Consider the following 23,872-nt stretch of genomic DNA (forward strand, 5'->3'; position numbering starts at 1 on the left):
CTTCGGGTAGACATCATTCAGGTTGGTGTAGTCAACATAGACTCGTCATTTGCCTCTTTTTTTTGGGACGACCACCATATTTGCTAACCACTCTGAATATTCTACTTTCCTGATAAACCCGGCCGCCGGTAATTTTTCTACTTTGGATTGGATGAATTTTTGCCTATTCGGGTGGAAGTGTCGGACCTTCTGGCGGATAGGTCGTGAGAAAAAGATAATATTGAGCCGATGTGAGGCTATCGATGGATGAATTCCGGGCATATCAGAATGAGTCCATACGAAGACGTCTTTATTCTGCTAAAGTACCTCTTTCAAAGATCTTGCTTCCTCCGTCGTGAGGAAGGAGCTAGCATAGGTGAAACGATTATTTTCTTATGAGAGTTGTATGATCTGCAGGGGGTCAGCTGCCGACGGATCTCTTTCCATCTGGCATTGTAATTGCTATTGTTCCTTTGTACTAGTCGGTTCAGTATGAGGCTCAGTAACGCTTGTGGATCCGAATTCTCGCGCCACCTGGTAACATTGTAGTGCTGCTAATTGGCTCCCAAAGAGGTTGACATGTTCGTTCTCAGTTAAGTAGTTCACTATTTGGTGATATGTAGAAGGGGTAACCTTCATGTCGTGCAACCAGGTGCGTCCCATGATGGCGTTGAAAGGGGACAAGTCTTTCACAATTGAGAATTGCACATTGAAGACCATTGGTCTGACTTGGACGAGTATTACAACATCTCCAAGAGAAGTTGTTGATGCTTCGTTGAACCCTGACAGTATCCGCCCGAGATTTTCTAAAGCAGACAGTGAGAATCTCATTTGCTTGAACGCAGACATCTGTAATAGGTCGGTTGAGTTGTCTAGGTCAACTAAGATTCGCCTTACATCAAACTCGCTGATCCCCAATGTTAGGATGAGAACGTCTTGATGTGGTTGTAACACCCGATTGGGGTCTACTAAAGGAAAAGTGATTGTCTCATCTATTAGGTGCACCCCCTCATCAGCCAATCCTGGTCAGATTGAGCTAATCCGCTCTCGTACGGAGGTGGCTCGGAGCAACCTTTGCCTCTTCCGCTTGGAGGTGTATTCTTCATTAACGGGCCCTCCATGGATGTAGTTGATCATGACTCTGGGAGCTGTTGAAGTTGTAGGGATTTGGACGTCTGGGTTATCTTTTGTCCGCGCTCGTCTCCTCTCTAAGCGGACATACTGCTTTAGGTGTTCAGCTCTTACCAGTTTTTCCACTAGGTAATGGAGACTTTTGCATTTCTCTGTGGCGTGATCATGTTCCTTGTGATAAGCGTACTTTCTACTCCAGTCCCGCTTAGCCGAATTCGTCTTGATTGGCTCTGGCCATCCACAACCAGCTAGATCTCGGATTAGGTGGAGAAACTTGTCATATGAAATGTTGAGGGGGGTAATCTTGTCTTGGTTTGACTAATGATGTTTGTTTTGCCCTTTACCTGCCTGCCTTCGTTGGCTTGTAGTCTTAGAGCTCATGGCTAAGTCTTTCCTAGTGGGTTGGCTAATGACCATAACCTGTTGGGTAGCTGTGCGGACATTGTCCTTGAGCATGGAGTACTTGTTTTCTCGTCTGAACAGATCGTCCATAGTCATAGGAGGCTTTTTGGCAAGGGATTTGAAGAAGGGTGTACCAAGACAGATACTTTTTTTAAAGATTTACAGGACTGTGTCCATGCTGTAAGATTATACTTGGAGTACAGTCTGCCCGAACCGCTTCACAAACTCCCTCAGCGATTCATTCTCCTGCATTTTTATGTTCTATAGGGTATTGATGTTTTGTTTATGCCGTGTTGAGCACATATATTGTCCCACGAGAGCCTCCGACAGATCCCAAAAGTTATCGACGAAATTCATCGAGAGACGGTGGAACCATGAGAGAGTCTGACCTTGGAGGTTGGTTAGAAAGACCTTACATAGTAGCGCATCATTCCCTATGTCGATGGCCATGAGTTGCTTGTAGTGTATGATATGGTCAAATGGATAATTGGATCTGTCATACACAGAGAATTTTGGAACTATGAACCCTCTCGAGAGTTCGTAGCTAATGATGTCAGGGGTGAAAGACATGGAGAACATGTCATCTAGTTGCTTATTAACAGAGCCTAGATGGCCTCTACTAGCCAAACCCTTTACTGGTTTTTGTGCTAGCAGATAGGGGAGTCAATCCGTAATGACAAGTGTAGCTAAGAGGCTAAAATATGGCCCTTAGGCCATTGCTTCAGGTGATTCCCCCCATGTTAGGCAGCTACGGCTCTAGCCTTGCGTGCATTGCATTTGATAGTTGGGACTTCTTATCGTGTCTTCTCTTTGTTGAGATACGAGTGGAGTCTAAGCTTTCATCTTGCTGCGCACGACAGGCTAGTGGGAATCTTTGTTTAGGCATTCTTTTTGGTTCATTAGAGGGGAACTCTGCATTCCCAAGGTATGTTGTCTCCTTGTTTTGCCTTGAGTTCATTCGTTGACTTCTAGGTTGTCGGCTACAAGGAGGGCCTGACGAGGACACCTGAATATGTAACACGTCGTTTTCTTCTCTAAGTCTTCTTGTCTCTTAGAGCAAGGCCTGTACTTGTCATTCACTCTCTCACTGGCGTATTTCCATACTTGCACGCCAATCAAAATAACTCTCATCACCCATGGTTGACGATTGACTTTTTGAGAGTGTTGACATTTTTGTTCGTTCCCATAGACAACGCCAATGTCGATACCTTATCAACTGAGGATGGATTCCTCCCTTAGTTGTGGCAAGAGAAGTTTCCTTTCAAATGCTGGAATCTAGACTCCTTGCTTCCCTGCACAAAAATGCTCTGATCGGTTGTCCGGGCATACCCTTCAAAGCTCAAGTCAATCGAGAGAGAGAGAGAGAGAGAGAGAAAGAGAGAAAGAAAGAAAGAAAGAGCTCACAGTGTCCTCATCCTCTTGTTCTTCTTCAATCGTGTTTTTTATAATGCTTTAAGGTAAAGGAAGACTCAACGATGCTGAGTTGGCTCATACAATGATGATTTGCGCAGTAGAGATAGGAGCAATCATCATATCTACAGGGCAACTGGGGGGTTGTGTCAGACGACGCTTCATGACAGAGCTTGCCATCCTTTCCACCTTGATGATGCCCTAAGGTCTTGTCTATTGACGCAGACATGAGGATGGAAAGAGTCTCATCACTCAGTTTGATGTCAATCAGTCATGGTCTCATATACCAAAGAAGACTTGAGGCTATCAGGAGAGTACGAGTCGCTTAGTGGCGTAAATGGTCCAGACAGGAGGTTCCCCGAATGTCTTGGAAGTTGTCCGGACAGTGATGAGAAATGTGACATATGGACTAGCCGAAACGATGTCATGTGGACAGACGCATGGAAGTATTTTGTAGGTGGACACGTGAGAGAAGACCTCTACATTAGGGTCAAACTTTCTTTGTGTTCTTCCCGGCCATCTTCACAAGGCTTTGATTGACGACCCTCGGCAACCGTTCTTCTAGCAGTTCACACAAGTGATGCTTGCACCATTGGTCTTGCTTCTTCTCAATCTGCTTCTATCTTCCCCAAGTTCGTCAGCTACTGTTTCCACTTGGAGTGCTTATGAGCCAAAATCTGACCCACGGTTGAAAGGAAAATTAACAATTATTGAAGTGGACAAAGACTTTTGACCTCATTTGTGGACGCTAGTCGTTTTTCCAAATATGAGGCCGGAGCTAGGTACTTGGGGCATTCATGTTCCATCATCATCATTAATATTATTGCAGGTAGCTTTCCTCTTTCCATGGGAATTTCTACCCTCCACATAAATCATGTATGAATATATTTTTTTTTTAAATGATATAGACACTATGTTTAATGTAAGACTATATAAAATTTAAATATTATTTTTAATAATATGAAGTCAAGCTAGCCCTTGAGGTTGGATGCATCTCTAATGTCTTTGCAGCGTCAAATAAAATACTTGATGGTGGCATGTTGTGTTGGACCCTTGTAGTTGTTGGCTGTATAGGGCGGATCAGCTTGATTAGCTTTTGTAGCAGATTGTAAGCGTGGCTCTCAAAATCTTAAGATATAGAAATGAAATTTACTCTAATAATATATATAGACACATAAAGATAAAAATATACTATTATCCTTTTTTCATATAGTATTGTATCTTGTTTAGAATACATAATCACTCTAAGTAATTGTATTACCCAATAAATTATACCTAATTTTAGAGACGGAACCAACAATTTGATCTAAGGGTGGCGACTTTTAATACATATGTGGGTTTAGCCCAATAGTCAAGACTTATTATTATTGTTAAGGGAGACATTATTAGGTTTGAGTTTAAATCCTCCTATTGTCAGAATTGAATATTTTATTTTTTAACATTTTCACAAGGGGAGATGGCTCCCCTAGGCCCTACCTGGCTCCGGTGCCTAATTTATTGATTGATGGTGTTTGAATCTATTTATTTTTTATTCTTAACATTTTCAAGGGTAGGTGCCCCTTAGGCCCAATCTAACTCTACTAATATCTAGTTTATTGATTGATGGTGTTTGAATCTATTCATTCTAAAAAAAATTTATTTTTTATTTTAGTTAAGATTTTATTTAAATTATTAAGTTAGTTTTAAATTGCATGCACTATTAATTTATTATTTCAAGTACAATAAAATAAGAAAATAATATACTCTATCCTACTAAATAAGTTCATTCAACAGTATTTCAAAAAGTAACTTTCAAATGATATAAGGAAGTTACAAAATTAAACCCAAAAAAAATTCTCTCTGGGTTAAGTTATATCTTATATTTAATTATTAATAAAAATAGAATAGAAAAATTGTACTTTTATTCGTACCCCATATTACCATATTGGATGATAAGTCGGTAAAGGTAGATTAATAATATGATTGGTTTCAAAAAAACTATTAAGAAAAGAAAAAAAATATTAAAAAAATAGGTTTTTAATATCTTATTTTAATATGAAAAATAAAAAATAAGATATAATTAAAATTAATTAAAAACCTATATATATATTTAAATTATTTGATATTTATATATAAAAAAATATATTAACTTGAATGAGTTTAAGATAGTATATAAAATAATTTATTAATTTAATTTTTTTTTCTTTTACTTTTACATGATACTTAAAAAGGTATATAAATAAAGAAAAAATATACTAAATAAAATAAATTTATTTATATATAAAAATAATTTATTAATTTAAAATCTATTTTTATTTCCTTTAACTTTTCTTTCTTTCTTTTTTTTTTTCTTATATTTCTTTTTTTTTTTTCCCTAAACCAAACATAAAATACAAACACAGGTGTAAAGTTTGTATCTTTGTGAAACTCATGTAATACTGACCCATGTAACCTTCCCATACAATTAATTTCCTGCAAAGGAAGGCGGCAACATGTCATTGGGTGAGTGTCTTAGGAGACAAAATCTGACCGGCGGTTGAAGGGAGAATGCACAATTATTGAAGTGGACGGAGACTTTTAACCTTATCTGTGGAAGCTGGGTCATTTTCAAAACACGAGGCTGCAGCTTGGAACCTGGGGCATTCATATTCCATCATCATCATTGTTAACATTTTTATTCCATCTTGCTTTCATCTTCCCATGGGAATTTCTACTATCCGCACAAGTCAAGAGCGACTTTGTCTTTTCCATAAATATTAGTACTATTTGTGTGTTCCTTCCCACAATTTGATTCAAGCTCAGCCCTACGGCCTTTTCAACTGATCCAATTTCATAGATTACATGGATGCGCCAGTTCTTTTGCTTCTTCTCACTCTGCTTCTATCTTCTCCACTTCCATCGTCCAACCTCGACAGTTTGAGTCAAGGCTCATCCCTCTCAGTTGGGAAGCCTGAACAAGTTTTGATTTCACAAAGTGGAATCTTCTCAGCTGGCTTCTACCCCGTCGGTGATAATGCTTATTGTCTTGCCATATGGTTCACCAAACCATCCTACGACGGCAAACATACCGCTGTTTGGATGGCAAACCGAAACCAACCAGTTAATGGGAATTTCTCAAAGCTTTCGCTGCTAGAAAGTGGTGATCTTATCTTAACAGATGCTGGGCGGTTCATAGTTTGGACCATAAAGAGGGTTGGGATTTCTCCGGTGCAATTACACCTCTTCAACACTGGTAACCTTGTGCTGCGTACCTCGGATGGTGTTATTCAATGGCAAAGTTTCGATTCACCAACAGATACCCTTCTCCCTCACCAACCACTCACCAGAAATACGAGACTTGTCTCTTCAAGAACCAAAACCAACTTTTTCTCAGGGTTTTATAAGTTCTATTTTGACAACAATAATGTCCTCATTCTTGTCTTCGATGGGCCGGACGCTTCAGGCATTTACTGGCCCCCATCGTGGCTTGTAAGCTGGCAGGCGGGAAGATCGGCATACAACAGTAGCAGAACTGCGTTACTAGATTACTTTGGCTATTTTTCTTCAACCGACGATTTGAAGTTTCAGTCCTCGGATTTTGGTGAGAGAGTCCAAAGAAGATTGACCCTGGATATTGATGGCAACTTACGATTATACAGTTTTGAGGAAGGGAGAAATAAGTGGGTTGTTACTTGGCAAGCCATCACGCTACAATGCAACATTCATGGAATATGCGGACCCAACAGTATTTGTACCTATGTGCCTGGTTCTGGGAGTGGAAGGAGATGCTCTTGCATACCTGGATATGAGATGAAAAATCGCACTGACCGAACTTATGGATGCATTCCTAAATTCAATCTTTCTTGCGACTCACAGAAGGTTGGTTTCCTCCTACTCACACACTTTGAGTTCTACGGCTATGATTATGGCTATTACCCCAATTACACCTTACAGATGTGTGAAAAACTGTGCTTGGAAATATGTGGCTGCATGGGATTTCAATACAGCTATACTTCGGATAATTATAAATGTTATCCTAAGCGGCTGTTGCTCAACGGATACCGCTCGCCTGGTTTTTTAGGACATATATATCTAAAATTGCCTAAAGCTAGTCTTCTTTCCTATGAAAAACCGGTTAAGGAATTCATGTTAGATTGCTCAGGCAACCGCTCAGAGCAGCTAGTAAGATCTTATGCAAAAGCCCACGAAAATGAAGTGTTAAAGTTCATCCTCTGGTTTGCGTGCGCAATTGGAGCAGTTGAGATGGTTTGCATCTGTATGGTGTGGTGTTTCTTGATGAAGGCCCAGCAAAACACCAGTACAGATCCGCCAGGCTACATTTTAGCTGCCACGGGATTCAGAAAATTCACCTATACTGAGCTGAAGAAAGCAACACGGGGTTTCAGTGAGGAGATTGGCAGAGGAGGAGGTGGGGTTGTATATAAAGGTGTCTTATCAGATCACCGAGTGGCAGCCATCAAGCAGCTCAGTGGAGCTAACCAAGGAGAATCTGAATTCTTGGCAGAAGTAAGTACCATTGGGAGGCTTAACCACATGAACTTGATAGAGATGTGGGGTTATTGCTTTGAGGGGAAGCACAGGCTCTTGGTTTATGAATACATGGAGCATGGATCACTAGCACAAAACCTCACTTCCAATACACTTGATTGGCAGAAGAGGTTCGATATTGCGGTGGGCACAGCAAAAGGCCTGGCTTATTTACACGAAGAGTGCTTGGAGTGGGTTCTACACTGCGATGTGAAGCCTCAAAACATACTCCTAGACGTTAATTATCAGCCAAAGGTGGCAGACTTCGGCCTGTCAAAGTTACAGAACAGAGGAGAAATCAACAATTCGAGATTGTCGAGGATCAGAGGAACAAGAGGTTACATGGCTCCAGAATGGGTTTTGAACCTCCCCATCACCTCCAAAGTAGACGTTTATAGCTATGGTATTGTGGTTCTGGAGATGGTTACCGGCCGAAGGAGTGCTTCAATGGCCATCCACGGTACAGATGGCATAGGGGAACGTCAGAGTTTGGTGGCATGGGTGAAAGGGAAGATGAATGGAGCAACTGCAGTTGCTTCGTGGATGAAAGAAATCCTAGACCCGTCGATGGAAGGCGAATATGACATGGGTGAGATGGAAATTCTAGTAGCAGTGGCTTTGCAATGTGTGGAATTGGACAAGGATGAAAGACCCACCATGAGTCAGGTGGTCGAGACGCTTCTCCGCCCCGAACGTGGAAACAATCTTCACTACTATTAAATTAATGCCTCGTATGGGGCCCAAGTGAGGTGGCTTTCTGTACCTGTTCCGCCCATTTATGATGTTTGTAAAAGAACAGAGTAATTTTAAGTAGAATAATTGAGAAGCCAAATCTTTTGATACAACATACAATATAATTATATTGAAGTGTCTTTTTAAAAGATACAACTTGGTTATAAATTTTAATGTCAACCTTCTCAAATGTTAAGTAAAAAATTATTTAATTTTTTTTTAAAAATATCTTTAATATTATGTCACTGTATTTAAAGTATTTTTTAAGAGGTAACTTGATTACCAAAATTTGATATTATTTTTTAATTCAAGTTTATAATTATAATTTATAAATAGTTTTTTAATTATTATAAAATACCGAACTTCTTACTAAATCAATTAGAATGGATGATCATCTATTCCCTTATATCTCTTCAATATTGTTGCTACCCTCCTCCCAACTTTATATAAAATAAAGATTTTACTAATAAATATTACATAGAATTTTATTCCCAATATCTCTCCCTCGTACTCTTATCTTACCCTCACATAATTTGTAACACTTCTAAGTTTTGCTCTTCATCATGGAACAAATTCTTTTCTATGTAGTATACATATATGAAAGGTATACTACATATATGATGAATGTGACATTCATTTATTTTAATTATTTTTTCGGTGATATCATTGCTTAGGAAATTTTGATGAATGTGAAAGGGAAATGGAAAATTGTGGGTCACCATATAACATATAAGGACAAAATGTAATTTTATTGGTCTTGCATAGATGGAGGTGGAAATGGGGCAACACATCAAATCAGATATGGTGGATGACATGTAGAATAATGATTGAAAGTGAAATGAACGAGAGCCGCCCAGCAAAGGTCTATTTTCAAAGTATTTTATTAGGTTTTTTTATTTTATTTTTTCAACTCAAGACCTCTTTCTGTAAATTTATTATTAAAAATATTTGAATCCCTAACTTTTTATGAGTGTCTTTTCGTAAACATGTTGACCTAAATCAGTTGAGGTTATGTTTGGCTCTTGGGGAAAGAAACAAAAAGACTAAAAATATAATTTTTTTTTTCTCTTATTTATATATTTTTAAATTATTTAATCTAAAACAATGAAAGGTACAAATTTTTCTATAATTACAATTTATTAATTTTAAATTCTTATTTTATTTTTATTCAGACATACCTTCAATAATTAGTATAAAATTAATATAATGTTTCATATATAATCAATTTACATATATTATATATTATGTATAAACACTAACATAATGAATGAGATGGTGTATGTACAAAAAGAACGTATGCTAGTGCATTGGTATAAAATTTAATAAAGTGTTTTATACATATTTTGTATAACTAGTATACACCCCCTTATACATTGTTTCTAAAGGAAAAGAAAATAAATTAGATATATGTGTAAATGTGATATCAATGTATTCGTTTGGTTCGAATCAAACAAGAAAATTGAAAGAAAACATTTAAAATATATTTACAATAGGAGTCTTGAAATGTATGTCGACATGCATCTCTTTTATTAATCAAGCATTTTTCTACTTAACAAAAAGGTAGAAAAATATTTTTGTAATGATTTGACATAAAATTCAAATAAGAAAAAAAATAATGTTAACAAATAATTTTAATTACTGAAAAATAATATTTGCAAACATTCCTTCTTGATAGTTGATTGGATTTTACAATACACTAATGAAACATATATATTATGTGAAGCCTTGGACTTATTTCACATTTAATTTCTTCAAATTTTAATGCTACAAACTAAACATTTGTACAAATGGTACAAGTTAGTATCTTTTTATGTAATTAATTATTGTGAAGACATTTTATCTTTTTCATTTACCCAAGAATAATCATACTAATATATACAAATAATAGTTATACTAATATAAACAAATAATTTTGATCATGCCCAAATAAAATACATTTTTATAAAATTTAGATTTAATTTTATAGTATATGACATAGATTCTTTTTCTTCTTCTTCTTTCTTCTTTGCTTTATCTCATGTGGTTGGATTTGGAGCATGGACCGTTTGTATTATTCAATTGTGAAAGACCAATTTCATTGAGTTGAAAGACCAATGGGCCATGGGGAGCAATGCTTGCTTCACTTAATTTTTTAAAACTCGTTTTTAGTAGTACAAAATTTTTTATCATGTGAAGTATGGATGTTATTATCTTTTTATATTAATTTTATTTTCCTTCCCTTTTTTTATATTGATTTTATAAAAACATATATGAGGATATTATTTCACTAAAAACATATCATATGCATATAGCTTAACATGCAACATTTTCATACATAATCAAAGATGGATTTTTTTTTTTTTTTAATCACTTTTTCTCCCTTTTTTCTTTTCTTTGTATTTTCTCATATACAAACACGGCTTAGAATTTACTCACAAACAAAGTGTTATGTTACTTTTATGGGCATCGAATTTAAAGACTTGGCATGCCGTCATGTACATAAGACACAAGTAGAAAGTCTCATATTGAAAATTTAATTCATTTAAGCGTACCATTTTTTTTTGTGATCATGGGTCTAAATATTAGCGGGGAAAGAGGCGAATTGACGTTATAGAAGGCCTAACGCTCATGTTTTGTATTTATTAATCATTTATTGATGTGATAAAAAATTTGTAATTCAAAATTTGATTTTATCAAGTGAAGTACCCGATAAACAAAAATGGAGGAACGTAAAGGGAGGAAAAAAAAGGTGAAACGAAGACATATCCCAAAACACTAATGGCCTATCCCCTAAAAATTCTAGCTTTAGAATTATTGTCCTAAAAGAAAAAGATGAGCAAGTGTTTTCTCACGTCATGGAGTTATTATATAATGTTAAAAAACTAAAGTATTGTTTGCTTTCTTAATTTTTTATTTTGGTTTTTTTTTAAAACCTTTTGTTAACTTATTATTTATTTCTCAAAATTTTTTATTAAATAAAAAAATATATGATTTCTTCTAAATATTAAAAATAATTTATTAATTTTTTTTACTTATTTAATAGAAATAAAATATAAAAAAAATAATTTAATATTTGATATTATTAACCATTATTTAATTTTAAAATTTATTTAAAATTAAGTAAAAAACCAAACATTAAATGTCTTCATTGCAATGTTGGACGTTATCTACTCTACTCTTTTATAAAATCTTTTATTTTAGAAAATTTTAGTCTCCAAAGTAGACATGAGAGAAATAACAATTGTGTTAAATTTAATTGAAATAAGTAAATAATAAAAAACACTTGAATGGATTAAGGACCAATTTTTTTTATGCCAAGGGAAGATGGTGGTGATATATTGACTTGAGTAAGAATTTCGTAATTTCTCAAAAGAAAGATAAAGAGGAAAAAACAACATTTATTAAAAGATATATACATTAGGATATCATATTCAAATTTAGTATTTTTCAAACTGCACCGTTTCGTTTTTCACTTCATCTAATTTTACCTTCAATTCATTTTTTTTCCTATTTTATTTCTTGAAACATGTATTGACTAAAGCCTCTGTACCAATGTTTCAGGACATGGAGAGGTAGCCGTCCTCCTCCGGCCTCTCCTCCGGGCACATAAGCTTCTCAACTATCTGGCTCATCGTGGGTCTTGAGTCCCTGTCTTCCTCCACACATTCCAAGGCAACTCCAATCAGAATTTCCATCCGGCGCAGGTCGCATTCGCCTTGCATCACAGGGTCCAGGATGTCTTCAATCCACGACCCCCTGGCACCAATCCCATTCATTCGATCCCTCACCCATTTAATCAACCCACGCTGCTCTGTCTCTCCTTGGGCATCAGTATCGGGGATAGCAGTTGGGCTCTTCCCTGTCACCATCTCCAAAACCACGATTCCATAGCTATAAACGTCTACCTTGGAGGTTATGGGAAGGTTGAATACCCATTCAGGAGCCATGTATCCTCTGGTTCCTCTGATCCTCGAGAAACTTGAATTGTCAAGCCCTCCTCTGTTTCGCAGTTTCGACATCCCAAAATCGGCCACTTTTGGCTGGTAATTAGAGTCCAAGAGTATGTTCTGAGGCTTGACATCACAGTGCAGAACCCACTCCAAGCATTCTTCGTGTAAATAAGCTAGGCCTCTGGCCGTGCCAAGCGCTATTTGGAACCTCTTCTCCCAATCAAGAGTATTGGAAGATAGCTTTTGTGCCAAGGATCCATGTTCCATGTACTCATACACCAACAGCCGGTGCTTCCCCTCTATGCAATATCCCCACGTCTCTATTAAGTTCATGTGATTAAGCCTTCCAATGGTGCTCACTTCTGCTAGAAATTCTGCTTCTCCTTGATTGGCTTCTTTGAGGCGCTTGATTGCTGCCACTCGACGATCAAGCAATACACCTTTATATACCACTCCTCCACCTCCTCTTCCAATCTCTTGGGTGAAACCTCGCGTGGCCTTCTTCAACTCTGCATAGCTGAATCTTTTAAACCCGTTTGCAACGAGGATGTAGCCTTGCATGGTCGAGACTGGATCATGGTGTACCCAAAATAAGAAAAGCCATACCAGCAAGACAATTGCCCCCTCTAGAACTCCCAGTACGTAGGCAAACCACAGCAAAAACTTCAATGACCCATTTTCGTGGCCCTTGCGATATGTTGTATCTAGCTGTATATAACGAGTGTTGCCTGAACAATTTATGGTGAATTCTTCAAGAGGATCATATCTGGGAAAGAGACTAGCTTTAGGCAGTTTTAGATACATGGTTCCAGGATAATTTGGCGAACTGAATCCATTAAGCAAGAGGGTCTTTGGGTAACAACCGTAAAGGCCGTCGCTAAAATTTAGCAGGAAGGCCTTGCATTTGCACAACTGTAAGCATAGATTTTCACAGCTTTCATAGGTGTAATTGGGGTAGTGACCATAGTCATAGCCGTAGAGTTGAACATGAGGGAGTGGGAAGAAGCCCACCTCAGTTTGGTTACAAGCGATATCAGTTTCTGGTGCGCACCCATAAGACCAGTCAGTTGAATTTACAATCTTGAATCCAGGCATGCAAGAGCATCCTCTGCCATAAGCAGGGGTGTAACTGCAGAGACTGTTGGGTCCGCAGATGCCATGAATCTGGCATGGTTGGGAGATAGCCTGCCATGAAACCGACCAGGTTCCTCTCGTTTCTTCTAGACTATACATTCTAAGATTGCCATCGAAATCGAGGGCCAATCTTCTCTGAGGCCCCGCACCAAAATCCGCTGACCGAAATTCCAAATCATCTGATGCTCTATAATAACCCAAAGAATCGAATACTGCGATTCGACTGTTGTTGTATGTGCTTCTTCCAGCATCCCAGGTCACCAGGCTTGGGTCTGGCCAGTAGATGCTGGAAACCTCAGTACCATTGAAGAGAAGGCGGATGACGTTATCACTGTCAAAAAATAGCTTATAAAAACCAGAAGAATAGTTGCTTTGGCTTCTTGAGGAGATAAGGCTGGTATCTTTGGTCAGTATCTGGTGAGGAAGAAGAGTATCTGTGGGTGAGTCAAAGCTCTGCCAAATCACCGTCTTCTCCCAAGCATATAGAACAAGATTGCCGGTGTTAAGGAGCTGTAATCTCGCAGATGAGGTTGAAACGGTGTTGATCATCCAAACCATGATTTTACCAGCATCAGTTAAGAGGAGATTGCCATTCCTCAACAAAGAAAGCTTGGAGCCTCTACCGTTGACCGGTTGGTCACGGTTCGCCATCCAAACTGTGGTTGCACCCCATGATTTTGTAAACCATATGGCGAAGCAGAAAGTGTTGTTGCCGACCTGATAAAACCCAGCAGAGAATATACCATTTGCTGAAATGAGAAGATCATTTGATTTCTCCACGGAAAGAGACGAGCCTTCGCTCAGAGTATCATACGTTTCAGATGAAGATGGATAGCAAGTTAATAGCAAAGCCAAAACAAAGAAACCAACTGTCCTATCCATGAGTTTTGGGATATGGTTTATGTGCTCTGTTTCCTGATCAGATATTTGCAATGGAGAATGCAAGTGTACGGTGCTACCAGAGTTTAGAAAATAAATTGACTCCTTGACTGGGGTGAAGGGGGGAAATTCACATTGCCCCTCGGGCCAAGTTTTGCTTGTGCCATCGTGTTGGGTTTCTAAAAGCATTTCATGTCAACGTCAAAATAATGGGATGAAGACCCGCTATTTTTAATGGGATCTATTTTGATTGGATGACTTGGGCCATTCAAATTTTGTAGTTTCCACTTGGAACAACAAAATTATTATGAGATACGTCATTTTGAAGAAAGATTCTAGAAATAAGATGTTAAATTGATCTCTTTTCCATGTAGCTGAACTCGTCAACTGTGAGTCTGAGCCATATGATTTCTGTGCCATACAGAAGCTTATTGTTCCAAGTTGCCTGTTCAAAGGTTGACCTGTGAACAGTTTGGATCCAAATACAATGAATGTGATGAAATTTACTGAAACCGGGACTCTCTGACTGGCCTGTGGCCTTTATGAGTTTTATTTTAGAGGTGACGTCTGATGTTGATTGGCCCAAGCAGGGAAAGATCAAATGGGAAACGACGGTCACAACTTGTGGGGTGACTTACCATTCACCAAGTAACACTTCAAAGAAATTAATCGAGCCAATGGATTTCACAAGTTCCCTCTTTGCAGAATTTTGAATATTTAAAAAGAATCTTAACTTTTAAAACCTAAATTTATAGTTAATTTTTAGGTGTAATTGTGTTTTGGATGTAGTTGGACCAAAAAAATTAAGTTTTGATTCATATAAGTTTATCATTTAAGTCCAATACTTAAAGAAAGTATGAAAATTAAAAAAAATGATATGAATTTTTTATCTTTCTAAAAATGATATTTATTGACTATGAAAAAAATAAGTAGAAAAACATTAATTTAAATTTTATTCTTTTTATAAACTTCAATAAAATTTAATTTCATTTAATGATTTGAAAAAAAAAACACCATTTTAAAAAAAATAATAATAAATTATTATTATTATTATTATTATTTAAAAATCAAACATATTGAAAAAAATATATTTTTAAAATTATATATGTAAAAAATAACTAAAAACATGTCAAAATTTTTTTAAAAATGATATATTTTTAGAATATTTTTTTTTAAAAAAAATAGTTTTCTTAAAATAATAAATTTTCAGAATAATTATTAAAAAAAATTAAGATAAAAAAGTTTGTCAAACATTATAATAGAAAACACTCAAAATAGTTTTGAAGGGTATATGAGTGTTTTCATATTTTATATCCTTCCCCTTGATTATGCCCAGATAGATCCAAAACATTATTATCCCTAATTTTTAAACGCTTAATTATTGCGATTTGAGGGTAAAACATTTTCTTTTATTCAATCAAGATTGAATTTAAAATAATAGCGTTGGTATTACTCCCTCTCTTTTATCCTTTTCTTATTCTATCTAATAGTTGTTTTCTCGCCGCCTTTGTGGGCCAAGATGAACTAATGCTAAGAATTTTATTCATCTGCTTTCTTTCAAGACTCACTTATTGAATATAATATCTCAATAAATATGGAACCTGATTTTGATTATATTGGTACAATTATTGATACAACTGTTGGCTCCGCTCATTTTGATTATATTGGTACAATTTTATTCATCCTAACCTCTATGTCAACAGGACCACTAAACTTAAGAAAAAACACTAAATTTTGAATTTTTAACTTCTAAAAAAAAACACCCGACCCGACTACCTAATCTAAATGTTTTCCTTTCTCATTTGAAAGTTTTCTCTCATCTTTTTTCACTCATGACAACCCAAAATTTCTCTTATTTCAATTTAGAAACCCAAAACTGAAACTCCAAAGCGGTGTCAAAATGCCTCTTTCGACATGCCTCTGGCTGAGACGCCTCAGCTAGGCGCTTGCCTTGAGCCCTAACTACAGTTAACTCTCGTCTAGGAGCTATGGGAGTCTAAGACAATTCGGTAAAAACGAAATAGAGCTCAGATGGAGAGAGTAGATGCCCAAAAACTAAAACCCTAACCTCCAAATGCGTCCTAAACTCGCAAATTCGTATTCAATATAGCTTTATCAGACATAAATAGCACCAAACATCTCTCTTAGACCACCGAATCGACAAAGCCCTTGAAGAACCAAAGGAAACGGTGCAAAAAATGAAGCGCAGGAGACTTTTAAAGTATTGGGTGTTGACGAACTTGTTGATCGAACCTTGATCGGTCACCTTTGGTATTTTGGTGACTGCACCTTAGATACTACCTTAACTAACCTTTGGTACTACCTTAGTTAAACTTGAATACTACTTGTGTGAAACCTCAGAACTTCATTTGTGGATATGACTCACTTCATTTGTGACCTTTAGAGCATGTCATTTTGTAATTAATTAGTGTGGTCAATTGGTTCACCTTTTGTATTTTAGTGACTGTACCTTAGACATTACCTTAATAGCCCTAAGATATAACCTTAATTTACCTTAAATACTACCTTAATTGACCTTAGGTACTACTTTAGTTAAGCTCATTCAACTTTCTAAGAGCAAGTTGGTGTCCTTTTCAGTTTTAGACATAAAATAGGTCAACCGGTTATCCTTTCTCGATCAAGGTTTGGTTGAGAATGAAGTAAGTAATATCCACAAATGAAATTCCGAGGCTTCAGATAGGTAGTACCCAAGTTTTACTAAGGTAGTACATAAGGTTGGTTAAGATAGTATCTAAAAAAAATATATGCCATGATAAAAGAAATCCACCATGATAATCCGTTGGGAGAAAAATCGATAGAAAATCGGTAATTTCACTGAAAAATCAACGAAATCTCGGTGATAAGTTGGGATGTATGGCAACTTTGGGCAATCAGTGGTATAAAAAAAATTGTGGTGAAATATTAGCAACCCATTTTTTTGGTGGCAGTTTTTTTTTTTTTTTTAATTTTATAATTTATCCTGTTTTTAAAATTTTTAATTATTCATTTTTAATTTATCATTTCATTTTTAACTATTTTTTATATTTATCACATTAATTTTATTTAAAAAAATTACTATCACTTCACTCTTAATTTTTCTTATATTTATCCTTTTAATTTTATTTAATTTTAAATGTTTTTGTTTTAAAATATTAAAAATATAATTTTACTAAAAAATTGTTACAATAAAAAAAATTAATGAAGTTCTAATATTTTATAAATTAAAATTAATTTAATAAAACAAATTATTAATAATTTTAATTATTAAAATAAATTAATTTTAATAGAAAAAGTTGTCAATATTTGTAATAAAATTTTAGAAATTAAATCTTAAATAAAATATGTTATATAAATCAATTTAATTTTTTATTTACAATGTAATAAAACATGGTTTAATAAAAATATTTTTAAAATGTTAAAATAAATTAATATAAATATATTAAAGGAAATTAAGCTATTTTTTTATGAAAATTTGATAAATATTATCTTTAATCATGTTTGGTAGTTACAAAATAATTTTAATATATATATTTTTTTATTTCATCATATTTTTGAAAGCTTTTTATATGAATTTTGAACTACTTGTGTTTGATATGATATTTTTGTCAAAATATTCATCGATATTTATTCGATATTTTCGATATATCCATAAAATTTAAATACCATGTATCCATATTTAACGATATATTTCTAACATTTGAGTTGATGGGAAATGTGAATGAGATTAAGAAAAATAGAGAATGTTGAGTTTTAATTGGTTATAAGAAATGAAATAATTCTCAAATCCAAAATTTAACGATTCCCATATTTTTTTTGTGGAAAAATAACTTTTTTTTTTATATATATATAAATGTTATTTTTTATTTCAAATATAATGTGAATGAGATTAAGAAAAATAGAGAATGTTGAGTTTTAATTGGTTATAAGAAATGAAATAATTCTCAAATCCAAAATTTAACCATTTCCATATTTTTTTGTGGAAAAATAACTTTTTTATATATATATATATATAAATGTTATTTTTTATTTCAAATATCTATATATAAGTTTTAAAAAAAATAATTATTTTTATAAGAAAATAATGAGGATATTTTTATCTAAATGATCTCAAAAAAAAAAATACCTAAAGATATTTTTGTATGATGTCTTGTCCATCATAAAAAAAATTACTCAGGGAGGGTGTAGTTTGGTAAAGAGACCGAGCTCGTGGATGGAAGCTCTGGCCCACATCCGAAGATTTCATAACGACGTATAAAGTATAAACTATCCTAGGCCTTCGCTTATAACTTCATTTGTGTGTTCCTTCCCAGAATTTGATTCAAGGTTCGCCCTACAGCCTTTTCAGCTGATCCAATTTCATAGATTACATGGATGCGCCAGTTCTTTTGCTTCTTCTCGCTCTGCTTCTATCTTCTCCACTTCCATCGTCTACCCTCGACAGTTTGAGTCAAGGCTCATCCCTATCAGTTGGGAAGCCTGAACAAGTTTTAATTTCACAAAGTAGAATCTTTTCAGCCGGCTTCTACCCCGTCGGTGACAATGCTTATTGTCTTGCCATGTGGTTCACCAAACCATCCTACGACGGGAAACATACGGTTGTTTGGATGGCAAACCGAAACCAACCAGTTAATGGGAATTTCTCAAAGCTTTCCCTGCTAAAAAATGGTGATCTTATCTTAACAGATGCCGGGCGGTTCATAGTTTGGGCCACAAAGACGGTTGGGATTTCTCCGGTGCGATTACATCTCTTCAAATAAAATACTTGACAGTGGCATGTTGTGTTGGACCCTTGTAGTTGTTGGTTGTACAGGGCGGATCCGCTTGATTAGCTTTTGTAGCATATTGTAAGCATGCATGGCTCTCAAAATCTTAAGAGACAGAAATGAAATTTACTCTAATAATATATATAGACACGTAAAGATAAAAATATACTATTATCCTTTTTCATATAGTATTGTATCTTGTATAGAATACATAATCACTTGAAGTAATTGTATTACCCAATAAATTGTACCTAGTTTTAGTGACGTAACCAACAATTTGATTTAAGGGTGGCAACTATTAATGCATATATAGGCCTTAGCTCAATAGTCAAGACTTGTTATTGTTAAGGGAGACATTATCTGTCTTGAGTTCAAATTCTTATATTGTAAAAATTGAATCTTTTATTTTTTAGCATTTTCATGAGGAGAGATGACCCCCATAGGCTCTATCTGGCTCTATGTCAATGCCTAGTTTATTGATCGATGGTGTTTGAATCTATTTATTTTTTATTCTTAACATTTTCAAGGGGTAGGTGCCCCTTAGGCCTTACCCAGCTCTACTTGTATCTAGTTTATTGATTGATGGTGTTTGAATCTATTCATTATAAAATTTTCTTATTTTTTATTTTAGTTAATATTTTATTTAAATTGTTAAGCTTGTTTTCAATGATTAAAATAAATAAAAACAGCATGCATTATTAATTTATTACGTCAAGTACAATAAAATAAGAAAATAATATACTTGGCTAAATAAGTTCATTCAATAGTATTTCAGAAAGTAACTTTCAAATGATAAGGAAGTAACAATATTACACAAAAAAAAAAAAGTTCTCTGAGGTTAAATTATATCTTATATTTAATTATTAATAAAAATAGAATAGTCAATTGTACTTTTATTCATACCTCATATTACTATATTAGATGATAAGCCAGTATAGATAGATTAATACTATGATTGGTTTCAAAAAATTATTAAGAAAAGAAAAAGAATATTAAGAAAAATAGGTTTTTAATATCTTATTTTAGTATAAAAATAAAAAATAAGATATAATTAAAATTAATTAAAAACTTACATATTTTTAAATTATTTGATATTTATATAAAAAATAATATATTAACTTAAATGAGTTTAAGATGGTATATAAAATAATTTATCAGCTTTAAATTTTTTTTTTTTTTACTTTTACATGATACTTAAAAAGGTATATAAATAGAGAAACAGTATACTAAATAAAATAATTTTATCTATATATAAAAATAATTTATTAATTTAAAATCTATTTTTATTTCCTTTTAACTTTTCTTTCCTTTCTTTTTCCATATTTTCCAAATACTTCACAGAGCACTCCACTCCCTTTTTTTTTTTCTTTTTTTTTTCTTTTTTACCTCAAAATTTCAGAAACCAAACATAAAAATACAAACACAGGTGTAAAGTTTGTATCTTTGTGAAACTCATGTAATCCTGACCCATGGGAACCTTCCCATACAATTAATTTCCTGCAAAGGAAGGCGGCAGCAACATGTCATTGGGTGAGCGTCTTAGGAGACAAAATCTGACCAGCGGTTGAAGGAAAAATGCACAATTTAACTTATCTGTGGAAGCTTGCCCAGCTGGGTCGTTTTCCAAAACACGAGGCTGCAGCTTGGAACCTGGGGCATTCATATTCCATCATCATCATTATTAACATTTTTATTCCATCTAGCTTTCACCTTCCCATGGGAATTGCTACCATCCGCACAAGTCAAGAGCGACTTTGTCTTTTCCATAAATATTAGTATTATTTGTGTGTTCCTTCCCAGAATTTGATTCAAGCTCAGCCCTACGGCCTTTTCAACTGATCCAACTTCATAGATGACATGGATGCGCCAGTTCTTTTGCTTCTTCTCACTCTGCTTCTATCTTCTCCACTTCCATCGTCCACCCTCGACAGTTTGAGTCAAGGCTCATCCCTCTCAGTTGGAAAGCCTGAACAAGTTTTGATTTCACAAAGTGGAATCTTCTCAGCTGGCTTCTACCCCGTCGGTGATAATGCTTATTGTCTTGCCATATGGTTCACCAAACCATCCTACGACGGCAAACATACCGCTGTTTGGATGGCAAACCGAAACCAACCAGTTAATGGGAATTTCTCAAAGCTTTCGCTGCTAGAAAGTGGTGATCTTATCTTAACAGATGCTGGGCGGTTCATAGTTTGGACCATAAAGAGGGTTGGGATTTCTCCGGTGCAATTACACCTCTTCAACACTGGTAACCTTGTGCTGCGTACCTCGGATGGTGTTATTCAATGGCAAAGTTTCGATTCACCAACAGATACCCTTCTCCCTCACCAACCACTCACCAGAAATACGAGACTCGTCTCTTCAAGAACCAAAACCAACTTTTTCTCAGGGTTTTATAAGCTCTATTTTGACAACAATAACGTCCTCAGTCTTGTCTTCGATGGGCGGGACGCTTCAAGCATTTACTGGCCCCCATCGTGGCTTGTAAGCTGGCAGGCGGGAAGATCGGCATACAACAGCAGCAGAACTGCATTACTAGATAACTTTGGCTATTTTTCTTCATCCGACGATTTTAAGTTTCAGTCCTCGGATTTTGGTGAGAGAGTCCAAAGAAGATTGACCCTGGATATTGATGGCAACTTACGATTATACAGTTTTGAGGAAAGGAGAAATAAGTGGGTTGTTACTTGGCAAGCCATCACGCTACAATGCAACATTCATGGAATATGCGGACCCAACAGTATTTGTACCTATGTGCCTGGTTCTGGGAGTGGAAGGAGATGCTCTTGCATACCTGGATATGAGATGAAAAATCGCACTGACCGAACTTATGGATGCATACCTAAATTCAATCTTTCTTGCGACTCACAGAAGGTTGGTTTCCTCCTACTCCCACACGTTGAGTTCTACGGCTATGATTATGGCTATTACCCCAATTACACCTTACAGATGTGTGAAAAACTGTGCTTGGAAATATGTGGCTGCATAGGATATCAATACAGCTATAATTCGGATGTTTATAAATGTTATCCTAAGCGGCTGTTGCTCAACGGATACCGCTCGCCTAGTTTTGTAGGACATATATACCTAAAATTGCCTAAAGCTAGTCTTCTTTCCTATGAAAAACCGGTTAAGGAATTCATGTTAGATTGCTCTGGCAACCGCTCAGAGCAGCTAGTAAGATCTTATGCAAAAGCCCACGAAAATGAAGTGTTAAAGTTCATCCTCTGGTTTGCGTGCGCAATTGGAGCAGTTGAGATGGTTTGCATTTGTATGGTGTGGTGTTTCTTGATGAAGGCCCAGCAAAACACCAGTACAGATCCGCCAGGCTACATTTTAGCTGCCACGGGATTCAGAAAATTCACCTATACTGAGCTGAAGAAAGCAACACGGGGTTTCAGTGAGGAGATTGGCAGAGGAGGAGGTGGGGTTGTATACAAAGGTGTCTTATCAGACCACCGAGTGGCAGCCATCAAGCAGCTCAGTGGAGCTAACCAAGGAGAATCTGAATTCTTGGCAGAAGTAAGTACCATTGGGAGGCTTAACCACATGAACTTGATAGAGATGTGGGGTTATTGCTTTGAGGGGAAGCACAGGCTCTTGGTTTATGAATACATGGAGCATGGATCACTAGCACAAAACCTCACTTCCAATACACTTGATTGGCAGAAGAGGTTCGACATTGCGGTGGGCACAGCAAAAGGCCTGGCTTATTTACACGAAGAGTGCTTGGAGTGGGTTCTACACTGCGATGTGAAGCCTCAAAACATACTCCTAGACGTTAATTATCAGCCAAAGGTGGCAGACTTCGGCCTGTCAAAGTTACAGAACAGAGGAGAAATCAACAATTCGAGATTGTCGAGGATCAGAGGAACAAGAGGTTACATGGCTCCAGAATGGGTTTTGAACCTCCCCATCACCTCCAAAGTAGACGTTTATAGCTATGGTATTGTGGTTCTGGAGATGGTTACCGGCCGAAGGAGTGCTTCAATGGCCATCCACGGTACAGATGGCATAGGGGAACGTCAGAGTTTGGTGGCATGGGTGAAAGGGAAGATGAATGGAGCAACTGCGGTTGCTTCGTGGATGAAAGAAATCCTAGACCCGTCGATGGAAGGCGAATATGACATGGGTGAGATGGAAATTCTAGTAGCAGTGGCTTTGCAATGTGTGGAATTGGACAAGGATGAAAGACCCACCATGAGTCAGGTGGTCGAGACGCTTCTCCGCCCCGAACGTGGAAACAATCATCACTACTAATAAATTAATGCCTCGTATGGGGCCCAAGTGAGGTGGCTTTCTGTACCTGTTCCGCCCATTTATGATATTTGTAAAAAGACAGTAATTTTAAGTAGAATAATTGAGAAGCCGAATCTTTTGATACAACATACAATATAATTATATTGAAGTATCTTTTTAAAAGATACAACTTGGTTATAAATTTTAATGTCAATCTTCTCGAATGTTAAGTAAAAAATTGTTTAATTTTTTTAGAAAATCTTTAATATTATGTCACTATATTTAAAGTATTTTTTAAGAGGTTATCAAAATTTGATATTATTTTTTAATTCAAATTTATAATTATAATTTATAAATAGTTTTTTAATTATTATAAAATACCGGACTTCTTACTAGATCAATTAGAATGGACGATCATCTATTCCTCTATATCTCTTCAATATTGTTGCTATCCTCCTCCCAACTTTATATAAAATAAAAATTTTACTAATAAATATTACATGGAATTTTGTTCCCAATATCTCTCCTTCGTACTCTTATCTTATTAAACTCTTCTTTTACAATATTAATTGATATATTTTAGGTATTTGTATGTTAGTGAATTAATTTAAATATCGTAGGTTTTGACTTTTGGGACAACCATTTTAGAGAGCTCATACATCACGCACTACCACCTCAACCTTCTTTGACATTCATTTATTTATTTTTATTACCTTTCGATCGGTGATATCATTGCTTAGGAACAATAATTATTGTGAAGGCATTTTA

General features: G+C 35.7%; 3 protein-coding genes across 3 annotated transcripts; 2 read left to right on the plus strand and 1 right to left on the minus strand.

Moving 5' to 3' along the window:
• The first annotated feature begins 5,598 nt into the window (after window positions 1-5,598).
• LOC100247193 (putative receptor protein kinase ZmPK1) lies at window positions 5,599-8,269 on the plus strand. The gene has a single exon (XM_002283066.4). The coding sequence runs from the start codon at window positions 5,743-5,745 to the stop codon at window positions 8,146-8,148; it is 2,406 nt and encodes an 801-aa protein (XP_002283102.1). The 5' UTR covers window positions 5,599-5,742; the 3' UTR covers window positions 8,149-8,269.
• A 3,250-nt stretch (window positions 8,270-11,519) lies between these two features.
• Window positions 11,520-14,230, minus strand: LOC132252593 (putative receptor protein kinase ZmPK1). Its single transcript, XM_059734873.1, has one exon. It carries the CDS (start codon window positions 14,103-14,105, stop codon window positions 11,697-11,699), a length of 2,409 nt encoding a protein of 802 aa, XP_059590856.1. The 5' UTR covers window positions 14,106-14,230; the 3' UTR covers window positions 11,520-11,696.
• A 6,417-nt stretch (window positions 14,231-20,647) lies between these two features.
• LOC100257449 (putative receptor protein kinase ZmPK1) lies at window positions 20,648-23,195 on the plus strand. Its single transcript, XM_002283052.5, has one exon. The coding sequence runs from the start codon at window positions 20,723-20,725 to the stop codon at window positions 23,123-23,125; it is 2,403 nt and encodes an 800-aa protein (XP_002283088.2). The 5' UTR covers window positions 20,648-20,722; the 3' UTR covers window positions 23,126-23,195.
• The last annotated feature ends 677 nt before the right edge of the window (window positions 23,196-23,872 follow it).

Source organism: Vitis vinifera, chromosome 18, assembly GCF_030704535.1.
Source record: "Vitis vinifera cultivar Pinot Noir 40024 chromosome 18, ASM3070453v1".
Taxonomy (NCBI): Eukaryota; Viridiplantae; Streptophyta; class Magnoliopsida; order Vitales; family Vitaceae; genus Vitis; species Vitis vinifera.